This window comes from Sinocyclocheilus grahami, unplaced genomic scaffold (genome assembly GCF_001515645.1).
Source record: "Sinocyclocheilus grahami isolate Dianchi unplaced genomic scaffold, SAMN03320097.WGS_v1.1 scaffold288.1, whole genome shotgun sequence".
NCBI classification, from domain to species: Eukaryota; Metazoa; Chordata; class Actinopteri; order Cypriniformes; family Cyprinidae; genus Sinocyclocheilus; species Sinocyclocheilus grahami.
The window spans coordinates 1,471,595-1,494,664 of record NW_015505467.1 but is presented as its reverse complement, the minus strand read 5'-3'; the positions used below and the strand labels follow the sequence as shown (position 1 = coordinate 1,494,664).

The window sequence follows — 23,070 nt, the reverse complement described above, 5'->3', positions numbered from 1 at the left end:
CCACCTATCTCTCAAATGGACCATTGACACTCTATCTACAATCTCAATTAGGAGTGTCAATGGTCCATTTGAGAGATAGGTGGCGGTAATGCACTTATAAGTCTGCGATCCGCCGTAAAGCAAGAAGAAGAAGACACGTCACGCGCAGGCTGAAGAAGAAGATGCGAACACGCTCAGGACAGTTCAAACAGTTCGGACACTGCGTGAATCGGAGGTAAAAAACGATATAAATACTGCTCAGTTTCTTGCACACACCGATCATTTTGTGTCTCTACACATCAATGTATCGTTACAGGCTGCAGGGTTTAATTTGGTTTTGTTTTGTATGTTTTTTTGACTCTCAAAGCCGTGATTCCCATCCACTTACATTATATGACTGACAGACTGCAACGGTTTGAGTTAAAAATCTTCGTTTGTGTTCTACTGAAGAAACAAAGTCACCTACATCTTGGATGCCCTGGGGGTAAGCAGATAAGCATCAAATTTTAATTTTTGGGTGAACTATTCCTTTAACCATGGTTTTGTTACTTCAAATAATAGTTTACAAAGAAGTATTAAAGATATATATTTTTTGTGGTTATAAAAACAGACCCAAGCGAACAACAGCCTTTAAAATGACTTAAAATGCATTCAAACAATGAGGCAATAATGATTGATTGAATAACACTGTTAAAATACATAATGTAATACAAAATAAACCATTTATGTAGGCTACATTAGGCCTACATGTCATTACAAATGTCTGCAAAGGGAGCCAAAGGCCTAGTAATTCCTGCTGTTATACTTACAGGACGATCAAATCCTCGTTTAATATTGACAAATACTGGATCAAATATCCACTTAATCTTTACATTTTGGTCACCTTTTTGTGATAGAAATGCTACAAATAATTTCTTCAACAAAAACACATGGACATCACAACCCTTACAAAAATGAACCACGGATTTACCGTAGTAAAACTGCTTCATTTTCTTTTGCATGATTTCTGAATGCTTGAGACTATAAAATCAATCCGACAACGGTATTAATAAAATCATAGCAATAGGTAACTGTCTAGAGCCACAATTGTAATTTGTAAATAATACCATTTAATTAAAATGTATTTATTTATTTACTTTTATATTTTAATAAAGTTCTATTTTGACCCCTATAGTAGTGTTTTTTTTTTACTTCCATAATATTTTAGGGAGGGAGCACAATAATAAAATTCTGTTAATTACTCACCCTCATGTTGTTCCAAACCTGTAAAACTTTCGTTCATTTTTGGAACACAAATGAAGATCACTTGAATGAAATCTGGGTGCTTTCTGTCCCTCCATTGACAGCCTACGCAACTACCACTTTCAAGGTCCAGAAAGGTATAAAGACATCATTAAAGTATGTGACTCCAGTGGCCTAATATCAATTTTAAGAAGCAACATGAGTGCTTTGTTCACAAAACATTTTCACTTTAGCATAGATCATAGATTCTGCACATGTTCACGAGAGAACCACAGTGCTTGCGTGTTGTGTTGACACCATTTTTAAAAAGGCACCAATGTGAGCACAATTGCAAAAAAACAAAACAAAAAAAACAGGACCTTTAATACATGAGGCTTGCATACAGTGTCCCTTTTCCTCTGCTTGTAACAAGTGCAAGGCTTCTGGGATGTGTTGTATTGTCAGAACATCTGCTCTCATGTCAACTCAACATGTATGCATTGTGAATGTGTCTGAGATCTACATATTGTGAGAAAAAAGACATGTTTTGTTTCCTTCCACACAAATAATTTGCATCACTTCTTAAAATTGATGTTAGGCCACTGGTGTCACATACTTTATTGATGTCTTTATACCTTTCTGGACCTTGAAAGTGGTAGTTGAATATAGGCTATCAATAGAGGGACAGAAAGCACCCAGATTTCATTAAAAATACTCTTCATTTGTGTTCTGAAGATGAATAAAAGTCTTATGGGTTTGGAATGGTATGAGGATGAGTAATTGATGACATAATTCACATTTTTGTGCCTATAAACAATATTGTGTTCTCTTATAGGAAAAAATGTTTTGAATCTTGACTTTCACAGTTTGTAAAGTTTACATTTTGTGACCACTGTTTGGTACAACACCAGTATTGTACGAGTGCTCACGTTTTCTTTTTCTAATTCTGTCTATTACTGTTTAAAGCTAAATTGTCTTCTACAATACAGGCATTTTTCAGTGTTTGACACATTGTTAAATAAATTTATTTGATTTATTTATTGATTGATGAAATCATTTTGTCCTAACCAATTTAAGGCAAACAAAAGCCATTGAATGCATTTTTAAGAATGTTTACATGAAGTACAAATAAACCATGTTCAATTCGTATATTGTGCTGGATTTATTTGCTTTATGTTTTTTTTTTCATATATATATAGATGCATTATTAAAACAGAAAATGTTCAATTAATGGAAAATTTTAGTTTTTTTAATTACGGTACAAAGTCCGGGTAATGAGCTACCTGCACTTTTTCAATTTTTTACGGAATTTTTTTTTTAGAGTGTGGAGTAGCAATTTGACAATTTCATGTTAAATAAGTAAATGAAAGATTGCTCTGATCTGTCAGATATTAGGAGTTAAACAGATCGCAGATCGCGCCAATTTACATGTACAAGCAATTTTAAACCACAACAAGAAGAAACAAAAGAGAGCTCAATTCGTTACTCACGTGCTGTTCTCGCACACAATCAAAGCGCGCACACGCATAGAGACGTGTTTCAGACTGTGCGGAAATACAGAGTTGCATATACATACACATAAAATTAGCCTATGCCAAAAACCCTTCACGGCATTGTCATTCTCTATGCTTTAAATATTTTTTTTCTTGCTTATCCAAAAAAAATTGTCTGTGACTCAAAAAATAAACACAATATAATGCGTTGAACCACTAATGCTATTATAATACTATATAACAGCCTAATAAATATATATATATATATATATATACAATAGCTTTTCCCTAAACATAGCACATACCGAACTGTACCGAAACCGTGATACAAACCGAACCGTGAGTAAGTTGAACCGTTCCACCCCTAATAGAAGGCAATATTTGGATTTCTCCGGTTCTCTGCGCTGGCGTTTAGTAAAACTGGAAATATCTATGCACACACTCGCTAGACCAGAAATCCAAGACGGCGGAGATATGCAACTAGCCCATTGGGCCACAATCTTTGGATATGTACAGAAATATAAAAGACATTTCCCTAAATATTCCGTCCCCTTTTCTCACAAGAGGCCCCAGCAGGAGTGGATACGGTGGCACACTCAGGTGAACAAAGCATTCATTCTGTGTAAGCAGATAGACATGCTTTCATGACTGTCCCTCAGCACTCAATTTCACCCTTCCAATACACTTCTCAGGTGCACATTCCAGCCAAACTAACTCTACTGGGACTTCCCACAATTACCTGACTCTTCATCTCTAGGGTTACCACTGCTGTAATCATTGAAACAAACCATTTAGAAAAAATGCCATTAAATCTAGCATGCCAGTCACAAAGTAGGCCTATATGATATACTGTCAAGCATGTCCTGTGTCCTGACTGATATTTAAGGTTATATTTTATGTGCAGGAAGCTTCTTACTATATCCTTCCTTACTGTGACAAACAGAGAAGGAGAACTACTCGATTTACAGAAAACACAATACAAAGAGACATTAGATACAAAATGCTCCACAGTAGTTTAAAGTTCTGCCATTTAATTACTTTTAATAATCATTACGTTCTTCAAACAAATAAAATGGAATGAAACAAGGAAAAACGAATTAAACACTTATTTTTCCATTCTCCTTTAAAAGTTTGAATTTCATATTATATGTCACTTTGTCAGTATGCATTACTGTCTAATTTACAAATGTATCAACTGCAATGGCCCTTTTATCTTCTACATTTGATGCCATTATTTGCAACTGTATGCACACATCTAATCTGCACCCAAAAAAAATCCAGTTTATGGGACCTTATGAGTACATACTAAGAAATTAATGTGAAGTATTTGAGTCATATTAGACCAACAGAATTCCACCAACTGCTCATTCAAAAAGGGAGCTGCACTCTAACAACCACTGAAAGCATATTACCATATAGAAAATATGCACGTTATTCATTTATTGCGAACTGCTCTGTTGCGAACACTATTGCAATTACTGATTTTCAGCCTCCAAATTTAAGGCCTCTTAAAATGATAATTAAGACCATTGTTACACCATTTAAGATATTTAAGACTTTTAATTACCTTAATTCTGATCAAACTGAATTTAAGAATTTTTGGAACCCACGGATAACCTGTAGGGCAATTCATAGAATGCATCATGTTTTTTGTTTTGTTTTTGTTTTTGTTTTATCAGTGCACAATTGCTGTATCACATTTGTTGAACACTTAAACACGATTTCTCTGCTTTGATCTGGACAACGATTTGCTAATTGTTGAGCACTGACTGCTTCCGAACTCACTGCTGAGAAGTGCACAAAGAGTGCATACATGTTTCAGGCAACTCTGTGATTTTATAAAAATCAATCGCTGTTTAAAATGTTAACGTTTTTTTAAACAGACTAGAGTTGGGTCATGAGTCATCAGCTGAAGAGCTCTATTGTAGATCAATATAGCAGAATATCATTTAGAATTTTTTTTTCTTTTTTCTTAAAACCTTGCCATAGGCTGCATTTTTTTCTGTTAGGTTAATATAATTGCACACAGTAATGTATATACAGTATAAAGAAATAGGTTTGCAGCTGAAAAAAGCTAATCTTTTTTGTCTAGTGCAATAAAAAAACAGACACACACTCTGTCACATATACAAGCATCCTTTAGTCAAGCAGAAAACAGAGAATACAAGCAGTTGATGGACACTCAATCCTCAGGACTGTGTGTGTTTGTCAGTACACAATGAGGTTGAAGCTCAAAGACTGCAGTATCTGATCCACCACTGGCCATATAATGGAAGACACTGGAAAGGCAAGCAGAAAGCAGACACCTCCATCCACCTCCACAGCAACAGAAAACCCACCAGCCTATTCAGTCTCTGTTCAGAGCACTCCTTACAACTTTTTTCAGTGGTGAGGTGAGTGTAGGCAGCCTCCTTAAAAAACACTAAAATCTTTTGGATCATTGAAATAGTTTGTGACACACTATAAAACCAAAGGCCAAAGATGGGAGTTTGGTTTTGTGTGGGTGCATTTAGTGAACTTGATCACTGATGAAATGAAAACCTGTGTACTAGAAGATGCTATATCTGCAATGTTTATGCATTGTCTATGATTGTTACACACATAACTATAACCGCATTCCTCTGCGCCAAGACTCATAAACTCAGGCATTACCCATATTCTGCATCATTCTGTGGGACATTGTGGGAATTATGATTCAGATGATTCCTTCCACATTTGCTTAAGCAGAAAGCTTTTAACACACAGCAGAAACGTTAAATATAATTTGTGCAAAAACTCTGTGTGGTTGTGCTCTTTTATAAGTGACAGATCATGGTGAACCAGCTAGTCAATCTGACTAGTTTAACTAGTTTTTTTTAGGGCTGGGCGATATGGCCAAAAAAAAATCTTATTTTGGTATTTTTTGGCTGAATTGCAATATATGGCATAAATACATGATCAGTCAGGCAACCCACCAAAAATGTTTTATACATCTGATAGTTGAAAAAACAGACAGAAAAAATATTTTTCAGAAGTGTACTGAGTGAAGGTGATATATACAGTATGCATGTGATGCAAGGGAACATATCTGATGTTTCTATTTAAAGCTGACACCCCATATTGCAGAACTGATACTCCACCAAAAAAAAGAGTCTTTTCCATCTATAAAACCCATGTATGAAAAAACAAATAGAAAAAACAATCAAAGTGGTGAGATTCCCTCCATTTGGAGCCTAGCAGTGAAAACAACATAACAGCCTCAATTTAAAAGAACCACAGCCTTGAAAGACAGCCTGACTGGTCTGAGGCCAGCTCCATTAATCCAAGTCCCATTAGAGGAGCCTCACCATTATTACAGAAACCTTAAAAGCGCTACTCCTACTAGCACCCGACATTTGGATGAAGGTGGTTTTAAGTTACAAGCTTCTGCATTTATATCTGCTGAGGTAACCAAATCCACGGAGGAGTGATAAAATATTCATTAGAAAACAGAGAGGGATGTGTTGTTCTTGGATAAAGCAAACAAATGAGCCGGAGAGGGCGCAACAGACAAATGAATCCATCCAATCCAATATGAGAAGGCTGACTGTGTGTTGTCAAGATACCGAAATTTCAGCAGTCTGTACCAACACCAGTAAAATTTCACTGTTCTCGGGAACCAATTTCGATATCATAGTAAAAACTATTGGAACTACATATCTTTTTATTTAAATATTAGTAAATAAAATGAGTTAATTATTAATGATAATAAATGAATAAAATATTAAACATTAGCATTTAGCCTGCAAATAATTTTAAAGTAATTCAAGCATCATGATACCACTGGTTTAGACACTTTCAGATGAAGTCCAATTCACTGACTAGTACCACAGAAACTCTCTAAAACAAAAGCTAGGAATATTATGACAGCGCAGTTAACAAGCCTGAATTGGGAATCACTTACTACAAGTCAAGACCTGTACGGACAGGTGAGAACAGGCTGGTCACCTACTCTCATGGTTTCCATGGTAACAAAGACAGGTCACATGCTTGTTTGTTGAGCCCTCACCTCAGGCTAACCCAGGTGCTGAGCTACCAATCCACCCCCAGTCCACAGAGACTGGCGGAGGCACAAGAGATGATGTGGTTTCAATGAGCTTCTAGAGTGTGTTTGAACAAGAATAAGTGGGTTTTAATGAGGCGAGGAGGACACAATTATGCTTTATTAAACCTTGTGCAGATTTACAAATTAAATAGTCAAAACAAGAGTGCCGGTCTTTGCTTTGTACTTTTTTTTTCTGTTGAAGGACATTAATCAGGCAGTGATCTCTGATCTGAATCTCAACCAACTGTAAATGAATAGCAGAGAAAGCAAATTAGACAGATACAGTGCATTAATGCCTGCCCACTTTTGGTTCCGGAAGTATTTTTCCCATAGCGATTGTTAAAAATTCTTTGATAAAGCATTATAAGCTATGAACCAAGCCAACCACCTACACAGGAGAATCACAACATTACAAACTTCTGAAGCAAAAAAGAAAATAAAAAATGGACAAAAAGACAAAGGTACAAGACTGTGTACTTAGTGAGACAAGGAACTACAGTCCCATGAAACATTGCAAATGACATTAATCACATTTAAAAATGTATAGATACAAATTTAACTCATTTAAATTTGTTGGTTGTATCTAAAGAAGAAAATGCACTGCAAAATATGCATTTATATACTACCACCTCGATTACATAATTTGCTGTGCTTCATGGGACTGGGCAAAGCTAAATATCTCTTATGGCATGGTTTGCTTTCTGATTGGTGGACTTTTCTGTACAGCGCCATGGCTAATGTAACTTTTCAAATTCTACTATTAAACAATTATTTAAAAAATAAGTTGAATGCATGCAAACAAATAGGTTCAACAAAAGCATATAAAATCTATTAAAGGGGTCATATGATGCGATTTCAATTTTTCCTTTCTCTTTGGAGTGTTACAAGCTCTTGGTGCATAAAGAAGATCTGTAAAGTTGCAAAGACTAAAGTCTCAAATCCAAAGCGATATTCTTTATAAAAGTTAAGAGTCAACCACGCCTACCTAAAACAGCTCGTTCTAACACACCCCCACATGTCTACGTCACTATGTGGGAAGATTTGCATAACACCGCCCAAATGTTCACGCAAAGAAAGAAGGCGTAACTTTTATTCTCGCTGTAGTATTGTTGTTGTCGCTATGTCGTGAAGACGCGCTGTGTGTTTCGTTGTGAAAGTGAAACTACTTTGTTTGGCCTTCCAAAAGAGTACACGACTAGAAATCAGTGGTTAAATTGTATTTACAACTTTTTTTTACTTTAAACCGCATAAACACATTTCATTTCACCAAATACACAAAATAATGTTCTTTTTAGCAACATCATATGACCCCTTTAACAACCTTGGACCTCACAACAGGTCTGTCTTCACTAAAGAGAAAATTAATGGAGTTTTACTTCCAGAATTTGTCTGTTGCGCTCTAGAGTGCACTGTGACATGTACATGCAAAAGTACCAGTAACCACAAAAAAACTGAAGTGTTACTGTTTTACTGAATTGTAAAATGGCTACAACTCTGTTAGTTTCTGCGCACCACTCATTCATACTTTAAATGCTACTTCTCCCTTATACTACAGATTGAGGACAGTGTTAGTTTATTTATAATCACCTATTGCACTCTTGCATGATTTAGTCAATCAGCACTAAATTCTTCCACATGCTGGCCTTCTCGTGCCAAAACCCCTCTTAATCCCTTGAAATTCTTCATAGTGACTAACACTAAATGGGTGCACTCTGACAGCATGACGAATCTATCTCTGAGCTGTAAGTAATGCTGTATTTCACTGTGCTTCTATCTATGTGCTGGACATCTCAAACAGCAAATCGAACTAAGCTGGCACAACCCATTATTTTGCTTTCATGCTCTAATACACAATTTAAAAAATGGAGATGAATCAAAGACCTAGTTTTGGTCGACAGAGGAACATACATCATGTTTAACAGGTTAAACACACTGTAAAAAAAAAAATACGGTAGCAACGTTTTAGGTTTTACGGTTTTAACTTAAATTTACAGTTAAATACCATATTTTCATTAACTAATATAATGTTGATATACCAACCTATTGAAGTACTGAAATCTGTTTTGCACCTTTGTAATACACTGATAATCACCAAATGCAGGTGGTGATGAGAAAGTCACATGATGAACCAAATGGTGGTTCATTCAACCAAATGGTGGTTCGTCACAAGTAGCTTTTAAATAATAACATATATAGAAGGTGCAGTGTCATTCACACAAACGCTAAACAGCATCATGGTAACACACATGAAACTGAAATAATGCAATAAACATTAATTTAACAACATTAGGTGTAACACACAACCCTAATATACAAAACTGATAAGAAAAAACTAAGAAGAAACATAGTTATTTCAACAAAAAAACATCAAATTTGAAATGTAACAGGGAATTCTGGGAATGTCAATTTACGGTTATTCACTGTAAATTATACGGTCTTTTTCACTTCCAAAAACGGTATACTACCGTAAAATTTATGTCCAATACATGTAATGTCCGATACAGTTTTTCACCGTATACAGTAGGGGAATTTAACAGGTTTTTACTGTAACATTTTTACAGTCTTTTACCGTTAAATTCACTGTCATTTTTTACAGTGTAGGTCATATCATGCATTTTTCTGATATAATATTCGTTTGCACCCTCTCTTTAATTCTTAAAATTAAACAGTCCATTTTGTGTTGCTGCAGCCTGCAGCTTTAAAAAAATCCCCCTTTGCGTGTGAAATGAGCATCAGCGCTGACTGAGTGATGTCCTAAGGTGCTTTCACACCAGTTTGCTGTGATGTCAAATATAGTTTTTAATTCCCACATACTTTATAAACAGCCACACACATTGTGACAGATGTGCTGTTAAGATCAGAGTGAAGGGATCAGACCTTGTTAAAAATAAACTTCAGTGCATAAACCTCAGCCCTTACTTGCTGTTACATTACTCTCCACACAACTGTGACATCACAAAGCTGCTGATTATCAATTGATCATTTTATGTAATTTTATTTCATCGTTCTGTTCATGATGTCAAGTTTTGAAAACTAAAATGAGTCCTAATATATATCAAGCTCTTTGCAAAAGAATGAAAGAATGAATATGTGTTTGTTTGAGATATTACCCCTTTAAAGTTTCATTACAGATTAAATTTTCATGGCTTAAATACCAGTCTTTTTCTCATAAAAAGCTATCATGCATGGCTTCAGAAGACATGGACTATAGTATGTTTATGATAGTTTTGTGGTGCTTTTTGTCCTTTCTGGGGCCTGGTCCCCTTCCACTTTCAATGCATGAACATGCGCATAAATTCTTCTAAACGTTTAAAAATCCATACTGATTTGGAATAACATAAGGGTGAGTAAATGATGACAGAATTTTCATTTTGCACTATAAGTGAATTAACCCTTTAAGGGCACTGCATTCAATTATAAAGCCCTATATTAGAGGCAAGATCTGAGCAACATAACTGCATGTAGGCTACATGTCACCTATGATATCTAGCATGTCTTCTGCCTCTCAGCTGTGTTACATCAGCAACAGAGTAGAGTGCATTGTTGCAGCACGCTTCTTACTTCCTTCTTCCTCTCATTCATTCATTCTTCAATGTCATTTCACAACACTAGGACCTGCCAAGCAAATCTCTCCCAATCAGTTTCAGCTACAATGTGGGTCACATACAGACCCCTCAATCATGCTTGAAACTCAGCTAATGTACAACAGGGGCTTTCAACTCGCTAGTGGACGTGGGAGGAGGAAAAAAAGAGTGCAATTTCCAGAAAGTGCTACTGACTTCCTTGTGTCTGGGGCTGGTCAACAGAAAAGAGCTGCTATTACATCATGGAGCTGTGCTGAAGTGATCTGTGAACTCTGACTGCCAATAAGAACTATGCGAGACATTCTGCTCTCTACATTTGATTTTGTACCATACATACTCAATGGAGACTGCAAGATGAGTTTAAAGCTGACAGAGCACTGACATCATTTCAAGGAGAGTGAACATTAGGTCACTGCTAAAAAAATCAACCCAGGTTTCTTCCTCACACCCTGTAATCCTTCATCATGGATTAATGGATAATAGCTTCACATCAGAACTGTGCAATGACAGGAGCAGGGAGAAAACGATCTAAAACAAGCAGTGCACTTAGAAACAGGTTGATCAACCACCACCACATAGCTAGAAACACAGCATAGATTAATGCAGCAGAAAACAGAGCCCCTTAATAAATGCTTTTTCAAATGAACAGTATAACACTGAGTTTTACTGAATCATCCTATGCCTTTGCTTAAGGATACTGTATAAAAAAATCTAACTGTAAATTGGCTGTATAAAAGTCCATGCTATAAAACAGGTACTTAAATAGCCTACGCTGTCAGACAAGATGTGCAGCAATTACACCTTTAGGGGTACAACAGCTTGTCACTGGGGCAGTACTTTCCGACTTTGTACCTTATCTGTCCCGAAAAAGTACATATTAGTAGTAATATGTACCTTTAAGGTACTACTATGAAGCTTGCAGGGGTAAATGAGGTCCTGTAACCTTGTAAAGGCTGACATATGAAATAATAGTCTTTATTATTTTAGGGGAAAAAAAGCAATATTATTCAGAGGCCCAAAAAATTCGCAATTTGGTACACAAAGTAATAAAGGTACCTTTTTTTCTGAAAGTGTGCATTGCCTTTCTTTAAGGTCACATCACTTTATATGACAGCTGCTTCCATCCACGTTGACTTACATGAACTACATACCCTTATTACAGGTTCAGTCAGCTGACATTAGTGTCTTGATCAAGGACACAATGTGGGCAATACATACTTCAACGTTATGGGATTGACTTTTAACCATTAAGCAGCACCGCTCCACTTTCTGCCATACAACTGTAACCTAAAAGCTTAGTCAGAGTAACAGCTAGAGTCTAAAGGTTTGGTCTTGTCCAGCCACGGTGTTTTTAAATCTCTATTTAAAGGCTTTAATCAGCTTACCAGATTGAAGATCGTCTCCACAATGTCCCGATTGGAGACTTCACCAGCCTCCAGGAGCCCCGCCAGCACGGCGAACTTCATGCGGATTCCTCTGATGGGGATCCCGCCAGCGCTGTCACCTGCGCTCGCCATGACGGAGTCAGGTGAGAGGTGAGAGGGGAACAGGTGCGACACCTGTTTGACCCTACAGCCGAGTTAAACTATGGAGAAATGTATGGCAAATAAATATCGCTCTCGTGAAGTTGACAGAGGTGAAAAACAGGTCCTGGTCAACATTCACGGCTAGTTTATACGTTAGTGTCTCGCGCTTTCGGCGGGAAGTGTCCGTTGATGTCACTACACCTGACTGACAGGAATTGTTCTACTGTAGAGAGGAAAAACAGCTATTAACTTGTCCAAAGGAGGACGAAATCGCGCTGTGGTGAGCCCAGATAAGAAACACAATATTTGTCAATCTATGCCGGTCTCTTAAAGGAAAGATATCTAAACAACAATGTCACTGAAGTGTTTGCGAGTGTCAAACAGGAAACAGCGGTGCTGAAGAGATTCCGCGCAGGTAGACGCACCGATAAGAACAAGACGCAAAAAAACTACAAAATATAAGGCAAGGAACGTCCGACATTGGCTCTCAGGGGTCCCTCCAAAGAGAAGACAATCCTCCTGGTCCCTGTGGGAACTGTTGGAGTGAAGTTTCCGTGGTAACCCACTTTACAGCGCCATCTCTTCCTGAATCAGCTCCTACTCCGCTCCGTCTCCGCCATGACAGTGGAGCTGCGTGAGAGAGAGCTGCGCATGCGCAGTGCGCCGAGAGAGGCGAGAAAGGGGGGCTCAGGTGTGTCAAGGGCTAGACCTGTTAGGACAGAGTGACACTTCATACTGGAGATCTTGTGTCAGGGACGCGCTGTTGTGGTGGTTTACGATAATGCACTTGTCACATAGAGACATAATAAAAGCCTGGCATTCATTAGAAACGTGGTTTGCACTAAGATTTAACTTATTAATATCAAAGCAGAGGCATGTTTAGAGTTTTGGAGCCTTAAGCAAGCGTTCCAGGGGAGCCCCCCTCGGTAGAAATCGCGTTCCAGATGGGCCCCACGAAACTGCGTGGGTTGCGTGGTGCCTACTGTATCAATGTTGTATCAAACTACTGTAGCCTATTAAAGAATGTGTTATCGTTATTCATAATAATATTTGTAATGTGCATTGTGCAGTATAAGAATCATATGTATTTTCTTATGTTTTCTGTACTTCAGTGGTCTGTCAAACTATTTACAAATAAAAAAAAACTAAGCATGAAAAGAACATGTCAAGAGTGAGATAACTTCTGGAAGAACAGAGAACCTGCAGCTGTGCATAAATACAGATATTAGCCTTCCTGTAGCACTAATTCAATTATTATTATTAAAATTATTATTAAAGTACCTTTATTTGCAGAGTAGGTTGCTTTGGATAACAGTATCTGCCAAATGCATAAATGTAAAGAATAAGTAATAGATTGTCCATTCCAGCCTGAGAGACTGAGACCACATGATTTCTTGTTCCTGGCACTTAAAAATGAAAAACTAAGTCATAATTTACTCAATCTCATGTCATTCCAACCATGACTTTGTTTATTCTCTGGAACACAAAAAAGTGTTTGTTTATTTGCTTGTTTGTCCATACAATAAAAGTCAATGAAGTCCAGTGGAATTGTTTGGACCTGGACTTGGATGTGTTTTTAAAGTATATATATATATATATATTTTTTTTTTTTGTGCATATGTGTTCTGTAGAGTATGCAGTGAGAAAATAATGATGGAACTGAGTCAACTATCCATTTAAGTGTGCATGAAATAAATTTTAAAAATCACCCTTTATATTTTTTAATGCATGTTATTGATCTTATTGATGATTCAGCCACGTTTCTTTTTTTTTGTCTTGTCATTTTTAATCACAATGTCATAACGTGATCTTTCAATAAAAGCAACAGACTTCTCGCTGGTGATGTATATGCCTGATTTCTCTAATCATTTACTCTGCTTAAACCCATCCCTCCACAAGCAACTGCAAGCTGGCATTAATTTTTGAGTGCAATGCCCACAACTCAAAATCCAATCAACAACCAATAGATAGAAACGAGTCACCTCCATGCATTTTTTTTTTCTGTTTTGATAATCCACTACATTCAGATGTGCATCACAAGTAAAGTTGCTTCTCCTTTTTCATTTTGACTTTAAAGAATTAGTTATTTCACCTATCTAAATCTGAGTTCAGATTTGAGATACTCATGATAATTTAGATTTAAGTGTTCAAATTTTCACACAAAGAGTTATATCTATGTAAACTTAAATTTTTAAGACAGACCAATAGCCTATGCGCAGAAGTCTTGAATATTAAGGAATTTTCAAGACTATATTCAAGAATAAATGTGCTCACTGTCTTATTATATTCAAAGTGTGGTTTCATGGCCCCTTTGAGTCGCTGCCAAGGAGTCAGCAGCACATTGACTTTGTTGACTCTAAATACAGTCCCTCTGGGCCATAGAATTAAAGGTCTAGACTCTGTAGCAACAAAGAACAATTTGTCACACAGGCACTGAACTTTATACTGACATCACACAGATGCATACATAAATTCAGTAACAAGCATTAATTACAAAAATAAATTGACAGAAAAATGCTTTTTTTTTTTTTTACCATAGAATTTTTATTGTTGCAAATTGCATTTTTACATTTTATACCCCCCCATCCACCATATACACCCCTACCCAGCCCCAACAAAGCAATCCCCAATTAAAACACAATGACATCTGAAAAAAAAAAAAAAAAAAAAAATTAAACAAAACATACAAATACAAAATACAAAAAACACATAAAACAAATGAATAATAATAATAAAATAAGGGGTATACATATATACCTCCACTCAATCCACGTCTAAGATTTGTAAATCATTAAAGAACGTGATCAATTGTTGCCATTTTTCAAAAAAAGGTTCCCCCCTACCTCTGATATGGTACTTAATTTTTTCAAGTTTAAAAAAAAGACCAAATCTTTGAGCCAAATTGAAATAGACGGGGGTTTAGGGGAGGTCCAAGATAATTCTGTGCCTAGCAAGAAGAGATGCAAAAGCTATGACGTCAGCCTGTCTCCGGCTTAAAGACTGACACCGAGAAGGAACACCAAAGATTGCAATCAAAGAAGAAAAATGCTTCTTTACCCTCCTTCCAAATGTTTTCTTTTCAAATATAACAGGACAGACTAGTGTTTGTCGCAGCTATTTAAAGATGCCTGATACAGTGCAAATAAAAAAAAAAATAACATCTGAGGGAAAAAAAAAAAAAAAAAAAAAAATATATATATATATATATATATATATATAAAACAAATTAATAATAATAATAAAATAAGGGGTATACATATATACCTCCACTCAATCCACGTCTAAGATTTGTAAATCATTAAAGAACGTGATCAATTGTTGCCATTTTTCAAAAAAAGGTTCCCCCCTACCTCTGATATGGTACTTAATTTTTTCAAGTTTAAAAAAAAGACCAAATCTTTGAGCCAAATTGAAATAGACGGGGGTTTAGGGGAGGTCCAAGATAATTCTGTGCCTAGCAAGAAGAGATGCAAAAGCTATGACGTCAGCCTGTCTCCGGCTTAAAGACTGACACCGAGAAGGAACACCAAAGATTGCAATCAAAGAAGAAAAATGCTTCTTTACCCTCCTTCCAAATGTTTTCTTTTCAAATATAACAGGACAGACTAGTGTTTGTCGCAGCTATTTAAAGATGCCTGATACAGTGCAAATAAAAACCCTGTGCTAATGCATAATGTCAGTTTTAGTTATGCAGCTATTGTGAATGAGTGAAGTGTGAGCTTTTGTTTTTGAGATTCTAAAGAACAGTGTGAAAGATAATGTTTTTAAATAACTATGATATTCATCTGTGCAGTTTTGCCTTTGGAAACAATAAGGAATGCAATATGATCATTTTAATAGCATAATAATAATAATAATAATAATAATAAACAATAAAAATAAAACTATTTTCATTATTATTATTATTATTATTTCATGATAAGAATAACAGGGCAAGAGGATTGAATGTTAGTAATTAATTTACTGAACTATTTATTTAACTAAATGAGATTTACAATTTGTTTAGTCATTTCAGTTTTTAATTTCTTTTTTGTTTTATGATTGATACAGAAACTTGACTGAACAGATTAAATGATCGGGTCCTCTAGACACCCTGATTGAATTTTCCATCAATACAATTTATTATAGGTTTAATAGTTTGAATGTAATTAGACTTAAGACAGCGTAATAATAGTAATAATAACAGGGTTTGTTGCATAATTGATGCAACAAACATTGCATTATACTGTGTGTATATATATATATAATATTGCATTAATAAATAACACACACACAGTTCACCCTAAAATTATCATTTTCTAGGCATACTCTCAGATCTTTGGTTACCCACATTCTTCAAAATAATTATGTTCTTTTATGTTGAACAGTAGAACGAAACTCATATAGGTTTGCATCAACTTCAGGGTGAGCAACTGATGATAGTTATCAGGGTAAACTATGTTTGGGGTAAACTATCAAAAGTCCTTTAGAACTATCCCTTTAAGTAGTACGTATAACTAAAGTTCCTATTTTTCGCATTGGCACGCATTTTTCGCATTACATTGGCACGCGATTCTCAAATTCTATATAAATTATTGTTTTGCATTTTATGTTTAAAAAAAAAAAAGACTCCACAGTGACATTGCATCATGATCATTGTAGTGTCTGAACTTTTGCATGCCTGAAATCTGGTGTGACCACCCTTCTTGTATTGTTGTGCTGTAAAAATTTAACAGCAGCGTTGCTTTGGTGTTTTTGTTTGGAATGTGTCTTAAGATACTACTGCAAGTTTCTTCATTTTACATCTTAAAAGTTTTCCGATTAATGAGAGAGTTCTCCCAAAATTAATCTTGTCATTTATTCACCTTCATGGCATTTCAAATCCATAAGACTAGATACTACAAGAAACCTGAGAGATGTCCATTTCTCTCTATATTTGTCTAATTGAAAAAGTTCTACATAATGTAGCAATTTTTGAGTTGCTGTTTGTGCAGGCTGTGTTCTAACATGCTAATGGACTGTGTTCTTTCCCGTCAGACAATGATTGAGGCCCACGTCGATGTGAAGACCACTGATGGCTATCTTCTCCGCCTGTTCTGCGTGGGCTTCACTAAGAAGCGCACCAACCAGATCAGAAAGACTTCCTATGCTCAGCACCAGCAGGTCCGTCAGATCCGCAAGAAGATGATGGAAATCATGACCCGTGAGGTCCAGACCAATGACCTCAAGGAGGTGGTCAACAAACTGTACGTATGAAGTTCTCCCCATTATCCATGCAGTACAGTACATGCATTACACTTTTGTGTTAAATCGGCTCCTGGAGGTCCACCTTCCTGCATAGTTTTGGTGGGTGTATTTGAAATAGCCCTGGAATTGGGCTAAGAGTGTGGTTGAAATACTGGGTGTTATTGGCTGTTGTAAAGATTAAGTAGTCAAATTATTCATCTTAGTATTTTTAATTGTCATTATAGCACTTTTTATACATTGGAGCTCATGAATACAGTGTCATTAACATAACTTTTGAGTGTTGAAGTAATGTAGATTGAGCAGTGCCTCTTACAACTTGCTTTACCGGGGTTTTAACCTGAAAACTTTGTTGGCAGTCTTGATCTATAACTGTTATGCAGTTGTGTGTAATAAATGGTCTCCTCTTTTGTTCTGTAGGATTCCTGACAGTGTAGGCAAGGACATTGAAAAGGCCTGCCAGTCCATCTACCCTCTACATGATGTCTATGTCAGAAAGGTTAAGATGCTGAAAAAGCCCAAGTTTGAGCGTAAGTTGAAATGTGTGATGAACATGCATGGCTTGTTTTGACTTTATTCCATTTATGCTCATGATAGAAACTTAACAAATTAAATGTGTATGGAAATAACTTTTTTGATTCCTAAGCCATTTACCAAATCAAATTAAGAACCAACAATTTGAACTTGCTTATTAGACAGTTTTACTTGTTGGAGAGCTAATGTATTTCTGAATTTTTCTTGTACAGTTGGTAAGCTGATGGAGCTGCACGGTGAGGGTGGAACCAGCAGTGCTGCTGCTAAACCTGCAGAGGGTGACACTGGGGCCAAGGTGGAGAGAGCTGATGGATATGAGCCCCCAATCCAGGAGTCTGTCTAAAACTCCCAACACAAACAGCTGGTGTCAATAAACATGTAAATTTGAGTCTTTGTGTACTGTTGTTGTTTTTTTGTTGTTTTTTATATGCATCACATCAAACCTGCTGAATATCATTGTTATGCTTTCATATCTCCCAGTCAGAAAAATCAGTTTACAGTCTGTTTTGGCACTTTTGGAATTTAACATTAACTTTCAGGGTTGATTTTTAGTAATTTCCAGGTGTGGGCAAGTATGGGAATAAAAGAAAAGAGTATGGAGAGAAAAAAAATATTTTGTTTCCATAGTATTGCCCCCATTTTATTTTATTTTTTACAAAATAAAAAAACTGACAATTTCTAAGGACAAATATATCTGATGAGTGTTTTTCATGGTGTTTGGAGCAGGCAGCCGTCACTTGCAAAATGTTAGTGATTCCAAAAGAATACAAGACTATTTCCTTGATACAAAACTGTATGTCTTCACCATAAACATTTCTCTTGAATTTAATTAAATGAATCTGGTTGATAAATGTTAAGATAAGTTTACAGTATCAAACTAATGTGTCAGATTAATATATGCAGGTTATAAAGCATGTTAAGTTTCCTCTCATGATGTGAGGGAATGTTATGAGTTCCAGAGCCAATACATGACTGGGTCTGCACTGTGTAAGAGCAAATGAATGTTTACAGGCTGTACTAAATTAAACACCATTGTAACCACTCCAGACATTGCTGACAAGTCCCCCAAGATTTGATCATTTTGATGCTGCATTGCATTACACACCCGGATGTTACATTTTACAGGGTTTCTACAGGTTTTATGAAAGTCAATTTAATACTTGACCTTTTTAAGTCCAAAATGTAAGAAGTAAGGGAACACAATACATCCATATGTTTTCTAAATATAAATGTCTGGAGCACCCAATGAGTTGTATTGGCAATACTAAAACTACAACTTCTCAATCTCTATTACTCTTCTATTAATAATAATAAAAAAAAAGATTAGAGATTGAATAGCTCTGCTCCCAACCAGTTGACTATGAAATTAACTTTTACTGTACTTTTTGATCACACTGCAAAAAATTCCATTATTCCTTGTTTTCCAGTGCAAATGTCTAAACATTCTTAAATAAAGATAATTGATTACATAGTTGTTTTGTTCTGTGAAATCAATCAAAATGTCTTTGATTTAAAAGAAAAAATATCCACCAACAGCTTTAGGCAAAGCAACCTAATTCAAAGGAAAAATAAGTCTTCATACCCCATTTACAGATTTGTTCTTGTTTTTTCTTCATATCTTAATTTTGCATCTCAAGTAAATGTATCTTGATATTTGTATTGGAAAATGACAAAAAATACCGAAGAAGATATTAATTTTTAGGAGAGCATGCAACATTTAATGCCATGACTTTATCAATATAAGATTTTCTGCTACGATTTATGACCTTTTTAAGGCCTTCGATTGTTGAAGGGTGAATTAAGTCCTTTTAAGACCTGTAGAAACCCTGATTTTAAAATAGTATGATTCATCTAACATCATTCATCTGTCAAAATTATTCAGATGGCCAAGTTTTTATGAATCATCATATTTTCCCCCCAATTTTTCATGCTCCATCTAGCTGGGGAAAAAAACCTATTTAAAGGAGAGTAAGACTTGAGACACACTTTGGGTTAAGTTTATAGGTTAGAACTCAAGTCTGAATAATAAAAATATGTGACCCTGGACCACAAAACCAGTCATAACTTAAGGGTCAATTTTTTTGAAATTGAGATTTATACATCATCTGAAAGCTGAATAAATATGTTTTCCATATGGTTTGTTAGGTTAGGACACTATGTGGCTGAGATACAACTATTTGAAAACGGAGGGTGCAAGAAAATCACCTTTAAGTTGTCCAAATGAAGTTCTTAGCAATGCATATTACTAATCAGAAATTACGTTTTGATATATTTACGGTAGGAAAGTTAAAAAATATTTTCATGGAACATGATCTTTACTTAATATCCTAATTATTTTTGGCATAAAAGAAAAATCTATCATTTTGACTATTTGGCTATTGCTACAAATATACCCGTGCTGTGACTGGTTTTGTGGTCCAGGGTCACATATGAATTATCAATTAGTCACCAACTAGCCAGCACTAGTGATTAAGATTAGCAGATGCAGATATTAAATATGCATTGATTTACAAGCAAGCACTTTTTTTATTTAATTCATCAGATACTGGACTTGATATTTCCCAGAGCAAAATGACTCAAAACGTAGACTGTCAGTATTAGTTCAGTAGATTCACAACCAATGAAATGCTCCTTCACAGGCCGCTCTTAAATTCAAGCTGGATATGAGGCCGTATCTACAACTCAATCAGGTTGCACAGGTAGTCCAGCTCCTCCAGGATGACACTTCCATATGTGCTGTCACAAGGACTTTTGGTGTGTTTCCCAGCACAGTTGTTGAAGGCTGATGAAAGACAGCAACCCAGCAGCAGGACTGATATCTGCTACTTTGTGTGAGGTGGAACAGGAGGAGCACTGTCAGAGCTCTCCAAATGGCCTCCAGCAGGCTACTGGTGTAGATGTTTCTGAATAAACTGTCAAAAACAGACTCCATAAGGGTGGCATGAGGGCCCGGCATCCTGTAGTGGGACCTGTGCTCACAGCCTAGCACTGTGTAGCTTCATTGGCATTTGTCAGAGAACACCAGACTTGGCAGACCCACCATTGGTACCTGATTCTCTTCACGGCTGAGAGCAGGTTCACATTGAATATGTGACACACGTAAAAAAGTCTGGAGAAGCCATAGAGAATATTAAGCTACCTGCAACATCATCCAGAATGACGGGTTTGGTGGTGGACCACCGATGGTCTGAAGAGGAATATCCTTGGCAGGTCATACAGACCTCCATGTGCTAGCCAACCATACCCTCACTGCTGTTGGGTACTGGGATGAAATCCAGTCAGACCTTACGCAGGTGCAGTGGGACCCGTCTTCATGTGGCTGGAGTGAGTAGGCGGTTTCTTGATGATGAGGCACCAATGCAATTGACTGGCCCTCATGTTTCTCTGACCTGAATCCAATTGAGAACTTCTGGGATGTTATGTATTGGAAGGTCCTAAGCCACCAAGTAGCACCACAGACTGTCCAGGAGGTCACTGATGCCCTCATCCAGGACTGATTGATTAGTGGGGATCCCCCAGGGCGCCATCTACCATTTCATCAGGAGCATCCTTAGACATTGTATGTTGTGTATCATACACACATATACAAATATATTTTTGTAGATGTATAAATGAAGATGAATAGAGAATTTTAGAATAGAGTAGAATGAATAGAGAGCATTGTGTTAGCAGCGCAAAAGGTAGTGGGTTCAATTCCAAGGGAACACACATTTTTTGGATAAAAGCTTCTGCTAAATGCATAAATTATTAATAATTATATAGAACATGTAACAGTGCTCATGCTGCTGATATTTAGTGTTAAATGAGCCTCAGCATTCTTTGTCAGTACAGCAGTCTGAGTTTACATTTAAAAATCAACACAACTGTTCCTGAAGCCTCGAAGCCCGATCACATGTGCTAGAAGCTCTTCACAACACTTCAGTTTGGTAAGTTTCAGTAATTTGTCCAATTTTTGAAGTGTTTTTCCAGGCATCTTCATGGAGCAGCATCGCCTGAGAAGAACCAGGGCTTTTCCTCACACCTGAGGGGTGTCTCTTCCAGTCAAGGCTTCTGTGATCTTTCACAACTGGCAGGTGTAATCAGGTTGGGTCACACTTACAGCTGCATCTCTGTGAAAGCTCGAAGACCCAATGGTTTGGAGGAGAGCTATTTGAAAAACGCTGCTGTCCTTCCCAACATCATTCTAGCAGCCTCAGTCTCTACAGTAGATGTGTGTCCAGCACCTTTGTGTCAGCCTGTCTCTATCCACAGCTACAGTGTGCAGTTTACCAGGACATTTACCACTCTGTGGCAGAGCTCATGATGAAGACACGCTGTGGTAGGCGCCGTCTCTACAGCCTTGAGCTGGGACTGAAGATCAAGCAGCGACTGTGGGAGACACTGAGTTGCCCTTCCCTGCTGGAGATGGAGGAGCCTGATGGATGCATCCTGATCACTGAGAGCTTCTCCACAACCAGCAGAAGCTTCGCTCCTCAAATCCATGTGGACATCAGTAAAGAGCCCCTGCCTGAAGAAACCATGAAATAAGAAGACCAGAAACAGTGTCATCACATATCTAAATATATACATTTACATATATTTTCATATATACAGTTAAGTTTGTAAATAGTTTTAGTATAAGTAAGTTTATAGTTTGTAGAGTACGTATTTTTAAGCATTTTTTTCAGCACATTGGAACAAGGTTGTCAGGATGTTTTGGGTGGTTTCCTGTGCATTGACATGCGTTTGCCAAGGTTTTCTGAGAAGTTGTGAGCGTGGTACTTTGCAGTTGCTTGACCCTTCTGAATGTTTTATTGCATTGCTGCATGGTTATTATGATGTTTTGGGTGGTTTCCTGTGCGTTGACATATTTCCCAAGGATTTCTGTGCAGTTGTTAGCGTGTTGAGAGCTAAACCACTGGTACTTCACAACTACAGGTAGGGTCACCCATAGTGGACAGGTCTCAGCTGAGATACCAGATGAAGACAAACCATTTATCAAGCCATTTTTTGTTTTATTTGTTGTGTGTACCATACAATTTTATCACATTACAAAGATAAAATAAATGTGAGAACATAGAGCAGTTTTAATTAAAATTATTTATTTTATTTTTGTAGTTACCATTTTTTTACTTTTCAAATGTTATTTTATGTTTGTGCTTTTAAAAACAATCAGACTTTCCCACGTCTAATTAGACTTATTTCACATTTTAAGCTCATTTTGAGCACAAAAGCATGTGCTTTCTGCATATGTAATTTTTGCAAGTGTAATTGATCTGCTCTCGTCCAGGTTAAGTTCTTCATAGCTAAAGTAGTTACCATGTTGGTCGTATTTTTTGGAGTGCATTTACGGTTTTGAATGTGCTGTAACATGGGAACATCTTTGCTTTTAATAAAGCAGCCAGTCTTTTTTGAATAAGAGTTTATCGGTTTAACACATCTTGAGGTATTTAGCACTATATCTATGA

At 36.6% G+C, this 23,070-nt stretch overlaps 2 protein-coding genes across 2 annotated transcripts in view; one reads left to right on the top strand and one right to left on the bottom strand.

The window, feature by feature from the left end:
- Positions 1 to 12,486, bottom strand: part of LOC107600653 (lipopolysaccharide-responsive and beige-like anchor protein) — a 312,032-nt gene extending 299,546 nt beyond the window's left edge. The window contains exon 1 of the mRNA XM_016292600.1: positions 11,726 to 12,486. Coding sequence (XP_016148086.1) covers positions 11,726 to 11,857 — 132 coding nt within the window. The 5' untranslated portion in view covers positions 11,858 to 12,486. The remainder of the gene's footprint in view (positions 1 to 11,725) is intronic.
- Positions 12,487 to 16,837: 4,351 nt separating this feature from the next.
- LOC107600641 (40S ribosomal protein S3a) lies at positions 16,838 to 18,011 on the top strand. Its single transcript, XM_016292584.1, has 3 exons — positions 16,838 to 17,091; positions 17,510 to 17,619; positions 17,836 to 18,011. Exons 1-3 carry the CDS (start codon positions 16,853 to 16,855, stop codon positions 17,964 to 17,966), a joined length of 480 nt encoding a protein of 159 aa, XP_016148070.1. The 5' UTR covers positions 16,838 to 16,852; the 3' UTR covers positions 17,967 to 18,011.
- Positions 18,012 to 23,070: the final 5,059 nt, after the last annotated feature.